Raw genomic sequence first — 16,828 nt, 5'->3', positions numbered from 1 at the left:
AATAACAGAGGAGCTTGCACGTGTGCGCCTGTACCAACGCGCGTGCGTACACATACACAGCTGTCAAAAGTCGGCCCCCTCCCAGGGTTCGCCGCCTTTGTTTTGACCTCTCTGATCATGTGCAAAAAAAAAAAAAAAAACTTAAGAACCTTTTGTGTTAACAAATTAGTATCTTTGTGTCCTGTACTTGAACATTTCTCTGCTTTATTTAAAAGTTGACCAGGAAAACTGTCCATGATTAGAGGATATTCCTCTGTTTCACAAATTGCCCTAAAGCGAAACTAAAGTGACAGATTTATCTTATTTAACTCATTCACTGCCCTTGACGAATTTACTCGTCTTTTCACAATCCAAACCCAGGAATTTATTTATATTTTTTTCAATTTTTTTTCAAACCTTAGGGTAAAAGAGGGTCTGAAAATGTCTGGCAGTAAATGAGTTAAGGTGGAGTTAAGTGTGGATCTTTCCCCCTCTATAAAAACAACTAATTCACTGTCAGACATTTTTAGACCCTCTTTTACCTCTTTTCAAATAAATTCCTGTGATTGAATGGCTGCACTGTGAAAAGACAAGTAAATTCGTCAATGGCAGTGAATGAGTTAAGAGTACTTCAATACTTTGAGTTTTGGCCTTGTTTGAAATGTCATGAAAATAGAGTCAAATACAAGATCTATTTCTTCCCCCCTTTGTCCCAAATCTTCATATTATCAACCCATACTTCTAGATAGATCTCAAGAATTGCCCACTCCTAATCGGATTAGGAGGACAGATCAGTAGTGGGAGGCCTGGATTGACTTGGGTTTTATCCCCTGCACGACAAAAGCTACAGATGGCTCCTTTTGTTTCACCAGGGAAAGGTATGAGCATTGGCTCACACTCAACGTATAGAGAAACACGATATACGTCAACTCTAGCCCCCTGGCAAAAACAAATTTCAAGAAATTAAAGAAATGAACAGTTTCCAAATTCTATGGGTGGGTAGTGCTTATGGTATTAGATCCCCTAACAGGTCAACCAGAATTCTGTCTGGTGCCCATGTCAACCAACACGAACGACCGCGCATCAACACACGCAGCTGTCAAACTCCTCGAGTTTGCAGATAACTCCAAAGTCACCTGGAGCCGAACACGCGCTCAAGACCGTCGAGATGACAGAGGACTTTAGGAAGCATCCTTTGCGAGGGCTCCCCCTTCAAGTTCCTGGGAATAAGAGTCTCTCGGGACCTGAAGTGGGAGACCAACATCAACCCCCATTCCGAAAAAGACCCAGCCAAGGAATTAGGCCTTTCTGCTGAGGCAAAACCTGCCGCAGAAGCTGTTGATGCAGTTCTACACAGCAGTCATTGAATCGGCTCTTTCTTCATCCATCACTGTCTGGTTTGAGGTGATCATCGGTACTGCTCTACCCACCCTGGAGACCTAAGACAATGGCAGGCAAAATCCTCTTGGACCAACCAATAAAGGTGATTCTGAATCACAACTGCTCTCGGGATCAATTTCTTGCCTTGCACTCTTTATACCATGGGTAAGAAGGGCTTGTCAAAAGATTGGACAAGACTGTAGACCTGTATAAGACTGGAATGGATTACAAAACCATCAGAAAAGGTTTTGGTGAGACCGTGACAACGTTTGACACCATTATCCCAAATTAAAAGTCTTCGTATACTTTGTAACTACGGCTCCCACTGTAAATCGTATATTTCCACTCACGAATAACCCAAAAACATACTAAATGGTAGCAATGAAGAATCAGCGTGACCGTTGCTGAACTCGTGTCTAAAGCTGCTTCGCCCATTTGCAAATGCCCCTAAATGGCACCGTTCTTTTACACAAAGTAATTTCTGCTGTTACCGCCGGCAGACCTCGACTCGCCACAATCCAGGCAACCTCTAGCCTCACTGGGAGGAAAGTAAAAGGTTTAATCTGACTGTTCTTTCTTAAAATCACTGTCTGCTCCCTCCCAGGCACTGAGGACAATCTAGCCGGTCAGGTCCCTGCTAAGTGAACTGCAAAACAGATGTAGTCGCCATGACCTGGAGAAACCTTTTTAAATGCTTTTCATCCCTTTTTATCTAGTTAAATCCACTCCCGATGAGACTTGGGAGTGGACTGGGGGGGGGGGGGGCGGACTACAAATGAGAGGGTCTCGGCGAGAGCCGCAAGCGGTAGGAGTGCGATTGGGGTCGCCGAGAAGGGGGAGGCGGAGGAGAGCGCAAGAATCATTTGCATTTGTCCTGGTGTGACCCGAGGGGTGAAAAAGTAGCGGAGCGGAAGAAAAGGGAAGGATTAAAAATAAAAGGGACGAAGCGCGACAAAGTTCGTTAGCTCACCGGCGCCCGCGCGCCGAGGTTGACGGTGAAGGCGTCGTCTCGGGCCGAATGGTAACTCCGTTTTTTTTCAACATCATTTAAAAGCATCCAATAATGCTAATTGTGTACTGAATTCCCAAACGCACGGTGACGGTTGGAATTCAAAGAATCACACGCCACTGGTGCCCGTTCACATGCAGAGTTGCTCCTAAACCAAAATCCGTGTGCCATTTGCCGTTGGATTAGCGTCATGGCGTGCCCCAAATAACAAGGCTGCTGATGTGGAGCCCAGCGCCACTTGGATTTGTATAGTAATGCTTTTGGCCCCCAGCCAAGGTGGACCCTGCTGCTGACACACACACATACGCGCCTTTAGACTGTGGAAAATAGGGATGCCCTTTACCCATTTGGACGGAAAAAGAAATATGTTTCAATTAGCAGTTTGGCCCAAACTCCCCATTGTAAACAGTGTGTGTGCTTGTGCGCACGTGCGTGTTGTGTGTGCGCAAGGGGCTCGGAGGGGCTTGTGAATAGGCCCATAGAGTGACTAACCACAGGCCGGCCATTACACCTAGTTACAGTCACCGCCGGATCGACAAGGAGACAGACAGTCTGCGACACTGACAGAACGCCACTGTGCGTGATTTCGAAGTATGTGTGTGTACGTGCGGACGATTGGCGATGGGGATCCCCCTGAGTTGGGGGCTTTTCTCTCGCGGTGGAGAGTCTCCACTGTAAACTGGACGGGGTCCCAACTTCTACGCTGTCTCCGTTCCAGTCTCCCTTCTCAATGGAGTATTCTTAACCTGGAACAGACTGGATTAAGTGTTCGATTCGGACGTGGTCATTTCACCTTTTTATGTTCACCGTATTTCACAATTACGTCCTAATTTGTGTGTAATCTTATATGCCCCAGTGGGACGGCGATGTTTGCACAGAACTCCCCCCCCCCCCCGGAAAACCTCTTTAGGCCACAAGGATGACTGAGTGCTAATGGAAGTCCTCTAGGTGCATCTGTAGTCATTATATTTATATTACAATGTCAATAAAGTTATTTCCCACATTATGTACCCCGTAGTTCCAACATTTGCGGACTTGCATCCTTGCGGGAGCATTCAGAGAAAATAAATGCGCGGATAAATCTGCCGTGGTGGAATTTGATGTCAGGGTATGAATTTGGGATTGACAAAGACACACTCAAAAGTCTTTTTGGTAAAGGGCAAGATGTTATATGGCAAATGGGTCCCCACAATGTCCCAATACTTACAATACCTAATTAAAATTGTCAGTTGTTTTATATAAAAACATCTCCGTAATATTTCACATTTGTGAGGGCCTAAACATAAACAAAAACTCAGCAAACTTTGCACACACATGTGGCCTGGCGAAAAATCTTAAATTTGTCATACAGGACTACAAAAAACAAGTCTGTCTCTACAGAGGTTTAATGCAGCTCTATGCTAGTACGTTTGACGTATAACTAGGAAAATTGGGAGGCCCCCATACGTCCAAAAATGTCTTTGGTAGCCATGCCGTACAATGGACAGGAAGTGAGATTATTTGACTGTGCAATGCCCTCTGGAGATAAATCGGGGTTTCCATGAATGATGGGGTTCCCAAAAGAAATCTGCGAATCCGCAAATACGGAACCGCAACTAAGTGGTGGTCCACTGTATTACAATTTATCTTGAAGGTTTGCCGTTTGATTTGAATATGGCCCAAGCACAACCTACATCATATGTGTTTAGAGACCAGTTTCAATCGGAGTCAATAAAACCAATAATAGTGGTTATGAAGGCCAGTTAACGCCTTATATCAATAAAAGTCCACTCCCAAGTGTTTATTGCTACCGTCCCATTCCAAAATATGACACATTAATGCCTGTTTCTGATCCTCCTGTGTTCATTTCTGCAATATTCCCATTGGTTCTCTGTCTATTTATACACAGTTCGTTAGTGTTCCCCCCCACTCTTGGCTCCCTTAAGCGCCTCTTTTGCCAGTGGACGCCCGTAGCCTTAAATGGAAAGTCTATACATGCTGCCTGTTTGTGAGCCCCGGTTGAACAGCTGAACATTTATAATGGTTTGTTTATGTCTGAAAAGGGCTTTCCACAGTCACCCACTGTCATGTGTGGAGCCTGGTGGGTAGCGGAGAAGCCGAGGCACAAGTACACGGAGAGAGAGAGACACACACGTACTGCTGTGCCGGAGAGATTCAGTGATACGCATTTAATTGTGCGACTGCACCAAAAATGTATTCCGACACTTTTTTAACCCAAACCCAGACCCGGCCGCATTTTTCACCAATTCAAACCGTTCTAATGTCAAATGATTGACTTTTTACATAAATCTATTCCTCAAATTTGACCTATTCCTCAAATTGAAATCGATCCAACTTTAAGATGTTCAGCTCATTCAGGGAAAATAACATTTGACACTCACAAAATTTTTTAATTAAAATTGACATTTTACATATTTACCGAATACTTCCACATTTAGAACAACCAACCAAGGATTCCACATTTTCGATTTCAAAATTAGAAAATGAATGGAGACTTTTACAATTTTACCATCTTTCCACATTTCTTAACAGATTCAAGCCGTTTTAAACCTCCAAAAGTTCAGTTCACTCAGGATACTTTTTGTGATAGTCCCTCGAATTTCCATAAATAAATTCCGCAGCATTTCCATGCAATTTACAGAAATTGCCTTCTCTATTTAGTCGTATTATTCTAATCATAGACCGTATATGGCAGGCCGTGCCACTGGAACGAGAGGGAGGAAAAAGCAAAGGACGGGAGGTGGAAAAGACAGCTCGGGGGGGAGGGGGGGGGAGATAGAAGGCTTATTATTGGTCGCTGGGAAGCCTGGAAAGTCTGCCTTCCAGGAAAAAAAAAATGTTGGAAGCGGCCTGCGGCTTTTCATGCACGTGCGCACCCGCCGCTATGTGGCATATTTAACAGCACTCCATACTTGCGCGTACGTGTGTGTCTGTTTTGATTGACGGGTGTCAAGCCACTTCGCACCTGTCCGTGCCGTCGCTAATGGACGAGCAAGAGCGCAGGGGGTGGAGTAGAGCGCGAGGAAGGATGGAGTGGTCCTCGGTGACAGGCACATGTGGAGGGGGGGTGGGGGGGGGGGAGATTCTGTCGTTAATTGCCCTCTACTCCATAACCCGCTGAGATGAGGGAGGGGGTGTGGGGAGAAAGAGTGGAGGAGGGGTGGCGTTGTCTGCCATCTGCTCTGATTTCTGACCCCTCCCTCCTCCCCACAAATGCACGCCACCAACCTCTCCTCCCCGCACATCCACCTCTCCCGCCATTTTCCGCGGTCAAAAGAAACCCGTCTAAGTGTGTACAATGTACACCCCCCCCCGCACGTGACTCCCGAGCGGTTTAATGAAAACATCTCAATCAGTTATGTGGAGAAGGTGCTCATTTAAAGCCGTGCGTTATTGGAAAGAGATATGAAAGCGAGTGTGGTAACAAGTGGCTGCTTCTTTGTGTTTCGATGTATTGATGCGGCGGCAACGGGAGACGGGCTGTCGAGGCTCGTGACTGACAGCGAGACGAATTGTGGATCAGCTGCATGTGTGTCGTGTGTGTGTGTGTGTGTGTGCTTGTTTCGGGGACAACCGCATAGTCCTACAGCACATATGAAGAACGGAAGTGTTATGTTGATGATACAACTGATACGATATCTAATTATAGACTCTGTCAAATGCATTCTGAATTTGCAATGTAAATGCTTTGATCCGAATTTGATCCAGATTGCACATTCAGCACCGTTTTATGCCTTTGTTCGGACTCAATGTCTATTGGATTCAAAATTACAACTGGCTTCAGCAATCTCTGCCGGATCCGGTTTGAGTGTAATTTGCTGTGTAAATGCACAGATCTGATTCTGATCCAGATTGCACATAAGCCAAAAACAATACTTACAATTGAAATTGGATTCATGGGGGGAAAAATTGAGTGATTCTTTAGAACTATAACAATCAAATGTTGACGTGGGTAATTCAATCAATTCAAATCAAATCCAATTTGAGCATAATTTGCAGTGTATACGCACTGATCCAAATTTGATCAAATTACTGTGTAGTTGGCGTACATTATTTTCAAAGTACAATGCCTAAACGATGAAAACATCTCAGAACAATTCAAACAAATGAATCATCTCTGTCAAATCCAATTTGCGTGCAGTTTGCCACGTAAGCACATTGATCCAAGTTTGATCCAGATTTCGCTGTCATTCGGACAAACAACAAAAATGCAGATGGATGGATTTTCAAAGGTTGCATCAGGTAAATGGAGTCCTCCCTAAAGGAGAATTCTGACAAAGTCAGATTTTATCTTTGCTGACAGCTTGCATGCTTCTCCCTTCCTGACCTCTCTGATCTTTCACCCCTCTGCCCCAAATGGGTCTCCTGTGTCACGGCGGAAGGGGGTTGCTCCCAGGGTATTGTCCAACCATCAACATTTGGTTAGAAAAAACGCAAAAGCGCAGCATTCGCATGGCTGAAGGTGTTCTGGCGTGACCTCGGTTAGCCCTTCAATGCTGCGCCCCCCAAAATGGGAATTACCAACAGTCCATCAGTACTGTGGCATTAATGGCCCGGTCCCAAGGCCCTTCAGGGGATTGTTGTATAATTACAGGGTGTTCACCCTCAGGGTCGACCCTCGTGCCTGCACTGAAAGCTCTTCCAGGAAGGAGATGAACATGCTTTGATTGGAAGTCATCCACAAAGTAAAAAAAAAACAACAAAAAAAAAAAAAAAGTCCATGGACGGTCCTCCATGTGAGCCCGTCACATGGATACATACGTGAAATAAGGGCGAATGTGTGCAGCGGCAGCTCCCCGGGGAAGCTCGCCACGGAAAGGTCTGAAGGCCACTCAAGGGCCAAACACGGCCCCTGAGGTGACAATAATAATCAAGGCGCGGGGTGGGGGATGGGGGTACACAAGCATCATGATTACAGCGCTATTCAATTCTCACGGGGGCTATATATACATATATATGTATATGCCGGCCATAGCGATTTGCTGAGACGTTATATATGGATCCCCGGCAGCAAAACAACGCGGTATCTACGGTAAAATATATTGATTTTAAGGCTTCTGAACATACCATAACTCACCCTGGACAACCGTTTCCCCGATCAACGCAAAATTGGGTGGATATGTCGACCATAACGACACACACAAAAAAAAAGCCTCTAGGACCCATGCCTGAAAATAAACAGAAAGGCAGTTATTTTGGTTTAAAGCAGCCATTTTGGGGCCAAATTCCATGAAAAAGGTGGCTGGAAAATTGGGGAGAAAAAAAATAAATAAATAATCAGCCCAGACTTGTCACCAGTTTCACCAATCAACTTAAAATTGGGTAGACATGTCTGTCATGTCAGGTTGGACCAAAATGTCTCAAGGATCCATGCCCGAAATTCAAGAGGAAGGCAGCTATTTTGGTTTCAAGCAGCTAAATTCCATGAAAATACTCCTTTTTTGAAAAATTATTTTTGAAATCAACCCCCTGTCACCAGTTCCACCGATCAACCCGAAATTGGGTAGACACGTCAGTCATGACAGGTCGCACCAAAACAACTCAAGGAGCCATGCCCAAAATTGAACAAAGGCTGTTTATTTTGGGGTCTGAAGCAGCCATTTTGAGTCCTAATTTCATGAAAAGGGGGAATAGAATGTTTCAAAAAATGATTCCCCCCCTCGTCAAAATGCAGCGGGAGAACCTCACGTCACCCTCTAAACTAAAATACAAGCGCTTTAGGGATATGTTCGGCATCAAGACAGTTATGTGCATACCTATCAACCGCCTATCAGCCGCACACGCACATCGGCGATTATCAAGCAAAGCCCGACAAGTGGGGAGCTTATCGGGCTGCGGGAAGGCCTGGCGCTCATCCCCCCCCCCCCGCCAACCCACCTCCCCGCTCTCTGCTTAGCGCCCAGCAGGGGGGTCAGCACGCACACAGCTCCCGCCCCCTGCTGCAAAACACCGCTTCTGTATTGTGCTGCCGCGTTACTCTCTTTTTCGCAGCCAATCCGGGCCAAGACAGGAGAAATTGAGCCATCTTGAAAGATGTCTTGTTGCTAGGTTTGCACATGGGGAGGAAAAAAAAAAATTAAAAAAAAAAAACCTTTAAGAGTTTTTTTTTTTCTTTTTTTTTTTTTTTTTTCTAAACAGCATCGCAGTGACTTTTTCGCATTAAAAGTGACATTTTGAATCTCCCTTGGCTATATTGTCTCTGGGTAACAATGTATGTGCTGAGTTGGCTCCCGCTTGTATCCCCACTGATGCTTTTGCTATTGTTTTGCGGTCTTTATAGAGGCAAAGTGACGCCTGTTCTCTCCACCTGTCAGCGTGACACACACACACGCACGCATTGCTGCGGGACCGCCACAGCTGGCCGATCGGCACGTGTCCTGACCTCAGCGACTGAAATGGCAAGGGTCACACGGGTTGCCTTCCAACTGATGTGTGTGTGTGTTTAAGGGGGGGGGGGGGGGGGAGGGTTGCGATGGCGGCTTCATTATTGCCGGGTACTCACGTGGCTCTAAAAGTGACAACAAACACAAGCGGGGATGATGGGCGGGATGCCGGGAGCGGGCCTGGCGTGTGCCGGGGGTCAGCGAGGGTTAGACGTCAACGCCGGGGGACAAAAGGGACGGCTGCTCAGCTCCTTTTGGCTCTTTACGAGTATTTTGTTGCCCGGGCAACCTGGCATTTACAGAGGAGAGCGACGGCTGCTAATTGAAAATCTCTCCTCTCACGACGTTTAAAAAGTGGATCTCTGTACTTTCTACTCTTTACTTTGTCCAAATGGGCTTGACTTTGTCCCTCAGCTCATCAGTACAGCACTAATACAAGACATTCTACATAAAAGATAAGGAATAAATGACTGGGGGGACTGTTGTATTGTCTGTCTACATGTGCTGCTGACTAATTGTGTTCAATCCGATGTTTAAAACTCATTCACTGCCAAAAACGTTTTTATACGTCTTTCCACAGTCCAGCCATTCAGTCGCAGGAACTTATTTATTTATTTTTTCAATATTTTTTTAAAACATTAGGGTAAAAGTGAGTCTGAAAATGTCTGGCAGTTAATGAGTTAAAGGATTATAGCACTGCAACAAATGCTATTCAACATTAGCATTAAGCTAGCGGCAGGGTTTGGGATTTTTCATTTCAGTTAGTTTTTAATTCAATTTTGACTTTTTTTTTTCTTTAAAATCAGTTAGGGTCAATGCATTTTTAGCGCAGTCTTGTTAGTTTGTGTGAGTTTTTTATTTTTATTGACCAGTTTACATGTCAATCACTACACGCAGTACCAGTAGTTGCAGCTGTCGCTGACATCTTTATGCTGTCCTCGTTGATAGGTCAGACGTCAACCCCACTTTGCGCAGATATCAGCCAGCCTACATTACACACACTACCAGTAAAGTCCAATCACCGGCCACCCACCCACCCACCAAGTGGCCTCCTTCTGAAAAACCCAAATACGGTAATCCTCAAACAGTATGTGTCGAAGAGCAAAAAAATGAGACAGTTGAGGGAGGGATGGCGTGAAGATGGGAGTTCCACGGAAAAGGAATCGTTTGCCAGCCGGCAGAGGCATGAGATCATCGGCCCCGTGCTACTCTGCGCCATTATCCCTCCCTAAACCCAGAAACGCCTCCCGTCTCTGCCTCCTATTATCCCTTCTTCCCAACCCAACACACAATGTCACACACTCATCCCACTGTTCTGTTTATCGATGACTCAAGCTTGCCGTTTTCTTTCCGGATACACAGTCAACGCCGAGCCGCTTCGGCACCTCGGGGCCTAATGGACTGATTTGGACTGTTTACAGCTGTGCTCCTTTCTACAATGACTCACAAAGGAACAAAGGGGCCTCTGTGTGTGAGGGAGCTTCTCCGGTTCTTGTCAACAGGACCTACGCGAGTGCGCTGGACTTTTTCTTCGAAAGCCCTCTGCCCTTGATTAGCTCTTTCCATTTTTTCCCCCCCAGCCTCCTATTTCATGTCTTGAAATACGCTGTGTGTGGCAACGCTCATACAAGCAAGGTCCACAACTCCGAACACTAACGTTAGCATTGATGCTAACGACATGAGGTGTCATAGCTAGTCCGCCCGTGCCGTGGGCGACCTAGGTGAGCAACGGTTGAAAATTTCTGGATTAACACCGCTTACCAGACGCATTTTATCCCTTGAAAAACGGAATCGTCGCATATTTCCCGTATTTATCCCGTATTATAAGTACGCGTCCCGTATTGAGTTGTAAAGGAACGCACTTTGTCCCGTCGCATCGTGAGAGTCAAAAATAGTCTGTAAAATGTCGATGGAGTTAATAAACAAGCTGATGAATAATAGATAAAGAATACACACACAGCCTTACATTTATTACAAGTTCAAACAGTCACATTGTCACATCACGCAGAATTAGGCTCAGAGAGAGAAATCAGTCATCTTTGAGAATTTGGAGAAAGGAGCTTTAGGGTACAAAACAAACCCAAAAAATCTTGATTAGGTCAAAGCTGATCATTTTTATCAAGGGTATTCTACAGTACTGTGAATTAACTCATTCACTACCATTAACGTATTTACGCGTCTTTTCACAGTCCAGCCATTCAATCCCAGGAATTTATTTTTATTTTTTTTTCTAATTTTTTCAAATGTTACGGCAAAAGAGGGTCGTAACATGTCTGGCCGTGAATAAGTTAAGAGGCTGATTTGGATAACAAGAAGTCAAAAATTCACACCTATTAAGTCACACGGAAATGGTGAGGATTATGCATGAACTGGATTGTACCCCTGCCCCTATTTTCTCTTTCACCCTTGAACCTTTCACCCAGTCCCCTCACGTTCCTCCTGTCATTTGTGCGTCTTTCCATGCATACCTGAGGGCATGAGCGCCTCCTCAGTATGTTTGACATCAAATTTCCACTCGGCGTGTTTCTAAAAGGCCTGTTTGTTTAGCGCAAAGCCCGGACGCGAGCCCCACTCGCCGATTAACTCTCCCGGGGAACAACACCCTGTTGGAATGTCTGGAATTCTCCACAACAAGGATTAGCTCATCCCTGTCTGTTGTCTCTGGCTTGTGTGGTTGTCATTCTTTCCCCCCGCGTGGGCTTAGCGATGGACCAACTGATAGACACACACACCCACACACAAAAGCCCAACCTGAAGGCCTGAGATACCAGGGCAGCTCCAAAGAGTACTACATTACATTGTCCTGCAAAAACAGCCCATGAACGCCATGTTACCTGGCTTTTTATCTTTTTTTTTTTTTTTCTTTGCCGAGTGGATCATTATTTGCATCTGAGGAGCCTTTTCAGCCATCAGCAACATCAAAGACACGATAGCGCCGCGCACTCCAAAACAGACCTTTTCAAGAATAAGAATAATTTTTATAACAGTACATCGTCAGAAACAAAGCACAATAGGTACCATTTATAATGTTGTATGCGCCACATAAGGGTGATTATTGGACTAAAAGATACACCTTTTCAGGCCCCAAAGACAAGCAGCGTACTATTTATGAGTACAAATATCCACACTCATTTATTATGCAAATAGCGAGAATGTGACATCTGTTAATAAATAATAATCAATAATAATAATAATAATGAACTGCTTGATAACCTCTCTCATCACTGGAATTGTTTCATTTAGTCACCATGTTGGCAGAGCAGAGTTAAAAAGCAATAGTTGGTCAACATCGCTCTCTTGTGGACAATTTTATATAGCACCAAATAAAAAAGGTTGCTTCACAGATTATATAAACATCATTTAAAAACGGTTATTTCTAGACATTATCTTATAAAAAAAAAAAATTAAATCTATACAGTATTTAGTCAGACGATGACTTATTGGTGGTATCTTGTATTATGTACATATGCATTGTATTTGATTGTTTTCTAATGTAAATTAAAAAAAAGATTTGCCTCCAATGATCAACTTTACATTTTAATTGAATATATTCAATCATATACAACAACATATTATTCATAATTATTACAATTATTATTAAATATCATTTTAGTATTGATGTAATTCTATTGTAATATATTATATAATTAATTCAGACTACAGCATCGTTATTAAAGATGAGAAAGCAAAATAAAACGATTCAATGAATATATAAATAAAATTATTAAAATCATTACCTGTTTAAAGTTGGGAGAAAAATATATGATTTGGAATTTATAAGCGTAATTGCCACTTATTAGCTTCCATGCTGAAGATGAAATTCAATAATTAAATTGTATCACAAGTCCACACATAAAATGATCGCAAGGATGAACATTTATACATTTTTTACTTTGTCACCTTGAATAGGAATGATATCACCTGACTCGTCCGAGCGGACTATGACCTCCATGTGACTTTGTTATGATAGCCGGTGGAAATTCCACATGACAAAATGTCACTTGTATTTCCCCCTCAATTCAAACTGGCAGGAACTATAAATGGCATTTAACAAGGAAGCGTCATACTGTACATGCTGCTTTAAGGAAGCTCTTTTGACATTTCATCTTGGTTACAAAAGAGAACATTGTTTGTGTCCATTGAGTCACTGCATGCAGCCTTGCGGCGGGTTTTCCGAGAGCACCTGGAAAGCGAAAGTTTCAAAGTAACAAGATCCTCACGGTCGAGCGTGTACATGTGCAGAGTTATAGTTGATATAAAAAGTCCACACACCCTGGTTCAGAGGCACTTACCGTACATGAGAGCAGGGGTGTGCCGACTCCCACTTCCAAAGCTGTGAGAGGGTGTGCACACTTATGCTACCACATTTTTGATGTTTATTTTTATTTTTTCCCCCCTCAATTGAGCTGTACAGTTCAATCACGTTAATGCTGGAATTTTTTTTTTAATTATTTATTTAGGTCTCTTTGCCATGAAAATTAAAAAATAAATAGAATGACAATATATAAATAGATAAATAATCATAAATAAATATATATATTTTTAATATAATATATATTCAAATATATAATATATTCGATACTGAAAAAAAGAAATATATAAATATAAAATATACATATTTTTTTTAAATATAATATATATTAAAATATATTTGATACTGCTATTTAGCAGTAGAATGTATTGATTATAAATTAAAAATTAGGACTTTGAATTGATTTTTGTTAAGTATTGCAAAATTATGTTTGTAGGTGTGTAGATGGGAAAATAGTAAAGGTACAGAATTTGGGTTCTTTTTTTTGCTTTTTTTGGGAGGGGGGCTTTTTATGGGGTGGCCTTTTTTGGGGAGGGGGGGGGCGGGGACAAAAACAGTTCCATTCATTTGAATGGCAAAAAATAATTTGAGCAGTCATGGAATGAATTGAACTGAACTGAAATGTGGAGCAATTTAGACAAAAACATACATTGGGACATTCGGAAGCATGCAGACTTTGAACGGGAAGAGACAACTCATGATTTAAAGAAAAATATAAACAAGTGGAGACACGCACACATTGAGAAACAACTTGTGACTAAGCAGGAGTTCAAAACAGACTGACGGTAACTCAGTGAGGTTAAATATGTGAGAATGCTGATGAGACATTTTAAAGAGGTCTGAGTTCAAGGAAGACATGACTTACTTGTTGGCTTTTCCAATGCACAGCATCTCCGTGTCTTTTCTCCTCCGATAAACTAAAACAGGAAAACATTCGAGGAAATGTACTCGCCTGTCCGAACATAAAGTCGGCCTGGACGCGCTGCACTTTACCTGTGATCATAACAAGGCACGCCAAGACGACGATGACGGCGGTGGCGAGGCAAAGACAAAGCGGGATGGAGTTCCAAGTGCCTTGCGTGGTGAGGACAGGCAACGCCGGACCTGTGAAGAAAATAGACCGTCACACCTTGTGTATACTTGAAACTTCAAAATGAAAAAAAAAAAAAAATGTGCCGCAAAAATCGAAGCTTCCTTACTGGGTCGCTCGGTGAAACAGTGAAGGACTGTGGCGGCGTAATCCACATCGATCCTCCTCACCTGCGCGAGCACAAACATGCATTCAAGTCTCTTGTTGACTAACTGATGAGCATTTCTAATTATAAAAACGTACTCGGACACAAGCGCGAAGGTCCGTCAAGTTCAAGCCAGCGGATGAGCGCTCGCCCTGATGAAGACATCGTGGTTACCATGGTTTCTTACAGACATATTGAAACGATGCTCACTTCGCTACCTACCACTTGCACGGTCGTGTGGCTCCCGGTAGTGCGACACGCGGCAGAGTCTTGGGACGGCGTACACGTGTCAATGTAAAAGGTGGCGTTCATGTGTGAGGTCAGCTTCAACTCTTGTTGGGTCAAGGTCACATCCCATACTGGAAATAACACGTTTATTTGTACAGATAATACACATAAACATTACAATATCCGACCTGAAATTTTATGCTCTTTTCCGGTGTCTATGGTATACTGTATAGAGTTTTATGTTAATTTATTGATTCCATTTTGTCGTATCATGTTGAAAAAGTGCTTTGTTACAGCTCTGGCTGTTATGAAATGCACTATATATATATAAAATTGTATTGTATTGTATTGTATCCATGGCAATGAGTTTACCATTAAACGGTGTTATATGCTGTATACTTGCTTTGAAAACACGTTACGAGCCCGGCGTCCCGCCGGCGGGACACTCGCTATATACTGTATTCGCTATATATAACTTCAAACATGCCCGGGCATGTTCTATATCGTTAGAAAGCTGAGTTTCCGCGTATTCGAATGATTCCAAACATTAGAAAATACAATCATATACGCAGGCTCGGCGGGCATTTAAGTCAAACACTCGCTAACACACCAAAAATACGAAACTCACCATTTCAGCCTCATAAATGTCCAAGACAATGTTATAATCCATCAAAAATTATCCCATTACGTCGAGGAGGGTCTAGTAAAAGTATTCCGGTAATATAGTTAGCCCAAACCAAGCCTTACATCCATAAAGCCACGTTATTAGCTGCTGTAATCGCGAACATATTTTCCATCGTAGGTCGAATCTGCCAGACTAAAGCATGCAAGCTAGCAAAACATAGGTCTGCCTCCTTGTTTGATTGACACCTCGCTTGATCCAATAAACAAATGTTTACTGTGTCACCAGTTCAACAACAGCCAATGAAAAATTTGTAGATAAATAGTACCACCCCTGCATATCGACGATTCGTCATTTTTGCCGGTCACAATCAAACCTGCTAAGCGTGCTGGTGATTGACGCATTCAACGGCCAATGAAATTCTTAGCAAAAAAAAAACGTATTCGGTTGCTTTGGAAACCATTTTTAAACGAAAACAAACACCATGCGTAACTTTAACAGATTCTGACAGTTGAGGAGAAATATTCAAAGAGTTATCTTCAAAAACAGACCAAAACTATGCCGATACTCCAAATGGTTCAAGTACAACTTCAAATGTATTTTGGGTACACCTTTTTAGGCGTTCATGTAATAATGACAGGCACTTTCACTCACACCTACGAAATATAAAGACATTTTATTATTCCGAAAAAGTCGTACCTTGCAATCTCCTGACAAAAGGACACCTGATCCAAGACTGGTTGCCTGCAGTGAACTAAAAATCAAACAATCAATAAAAAAATAAATACTAAATAAATTTCAATTATATGTAATACACTTTCGTCAGCATTTTTTATAATTAGATAATATTTGAATATCTTAAAAATTATAGTTAACTTAAAAAAAAAAAAGGATTTATAGTATATTTGCATTATATTTTTCCCAGTTACTTTTTAGGATTACGTTCATGTTGACAAATGACCCCAAAAATAAAAATAAAGTTACCTTCATGCACAGTTGAGGGTGAGGGTCCACTTTTGCAAATGTTATCTGAAAGGCAACATTTTATATTGCTTGTGAGTTGTCCCAAACATTCCATTCGAAAAACCACTCAGGCATTTGGACTTCATGCGTCATTGCATTGCGTTTTGTTTGACTTCAGTCCCGAGTGATTTAGTTTCGGCTTAGAAGTTCCACCATATGAATGTTTACAAATTCTCTTCCACTAGATGGCACCTGTTGCCAGTCATACAAGAGATGAATAGCTATGTGTTCAAACTAAGATGACTCAGATTTCACACTACGTCAGTACATTTCTCACTAAATTAAGATGAGATCATCATTTTCCCAGTGTATGTAATTTTTGAGATAGTTTTGTTTGGAGATTTTTCAAGTGTCAAATATGCGCCTTGTTACTTTCCTAGACCAGAAAATGGCAGGCTTTCACCAAGGCTTCCCACATTTGTATTCAGATTACCCACTGAGTTTTTTTTATTTCATTTTTTTATGCTGATTGATAACAAACAAAACTGACAGTGGGTATAAAATTTCTTTTTAAAAAAGTCATACCGGTAACATCATGACACTATAAAACTGAACATGCCCCAACGGCGTCATAAAATTCTTGCTGAGTCATCACCAACTTGCAATGAATGAATGAATGAATGGCAATGTGTTCATGACTCATCAAGTTTCGGCTAC

The 16,828-nt window shown here is 42.5% G+C and overlaps 1 protein-coding gene across 3 annotated transcripts in view; it reads right to left on the bottom strand.

Moving 5' to 3' along the window:
• Positions 1 to 16,828, bottom strand: part of il17rel (interleukin 17 receptor E-like) — an 80,998-nt gene that overhangs the window by 60,752 nt on the left and 3,418 nt on the right. For 2 of the 3 annotated variants that reach the window (XM_086022761.1, XM_086022763.1), the window contains exons 11-17: positions 16,133 to 16,177; positions 15,848 to 15,902; positions 14,521 to 14,657; positions 14,397 to 14,450; positions 14,263 to 14,323; positions 14,057 to 14,167; positions 13,929 to 13,980 (exon numbers count right to left, since the gene is read on the bottom strand). In XM_086022761.1, coding sequence (XP_085878887.1) covers positions 13,929 to 13,980; positions 14,057 to 14,167; positions 14,263 to 14,323; positions 14,397 to 14,450; positions 14,521 to 14,657; positions 15,848 to 15,902; positions 16,133 to 16,177 — 515 coding nt within the window. Of the gene's footprint in view, positions 1 to 11,864; positions 12,935 to 13,928; positions 13,981 to 14,056; positions 14,168 to 14,262; positions 14,324 to 14,396; positions 14,451 to 14,520; positions 14,658 to 15,847; positions 15,903 to 16,132; positions 16,178 to 16,828 lie in introns of those variants that run through there. The other variant, XM_086022762.1, reaches the window with a different exon arrangement.

Source organism: Filicampus tigris, chromosome 22, assembly GCF_054856515.1.
Source record: "Filicampus tigris isolate MCC_2025a chromosome 22, RoL_Ftig_1.0, whole genome shotgun sequence".
In the NCBI taxonomy this organism is placed as follows: domain Eukaryota; kingdom Metazoa; phylum Chordata; class Actinopteri; order Syngnathiformes; family Syngnathidae; genus Filicampus; species Filicampus tigris.
This window is presented reverse-complemented; position numbering and strand designations above follow the sequence as displayed.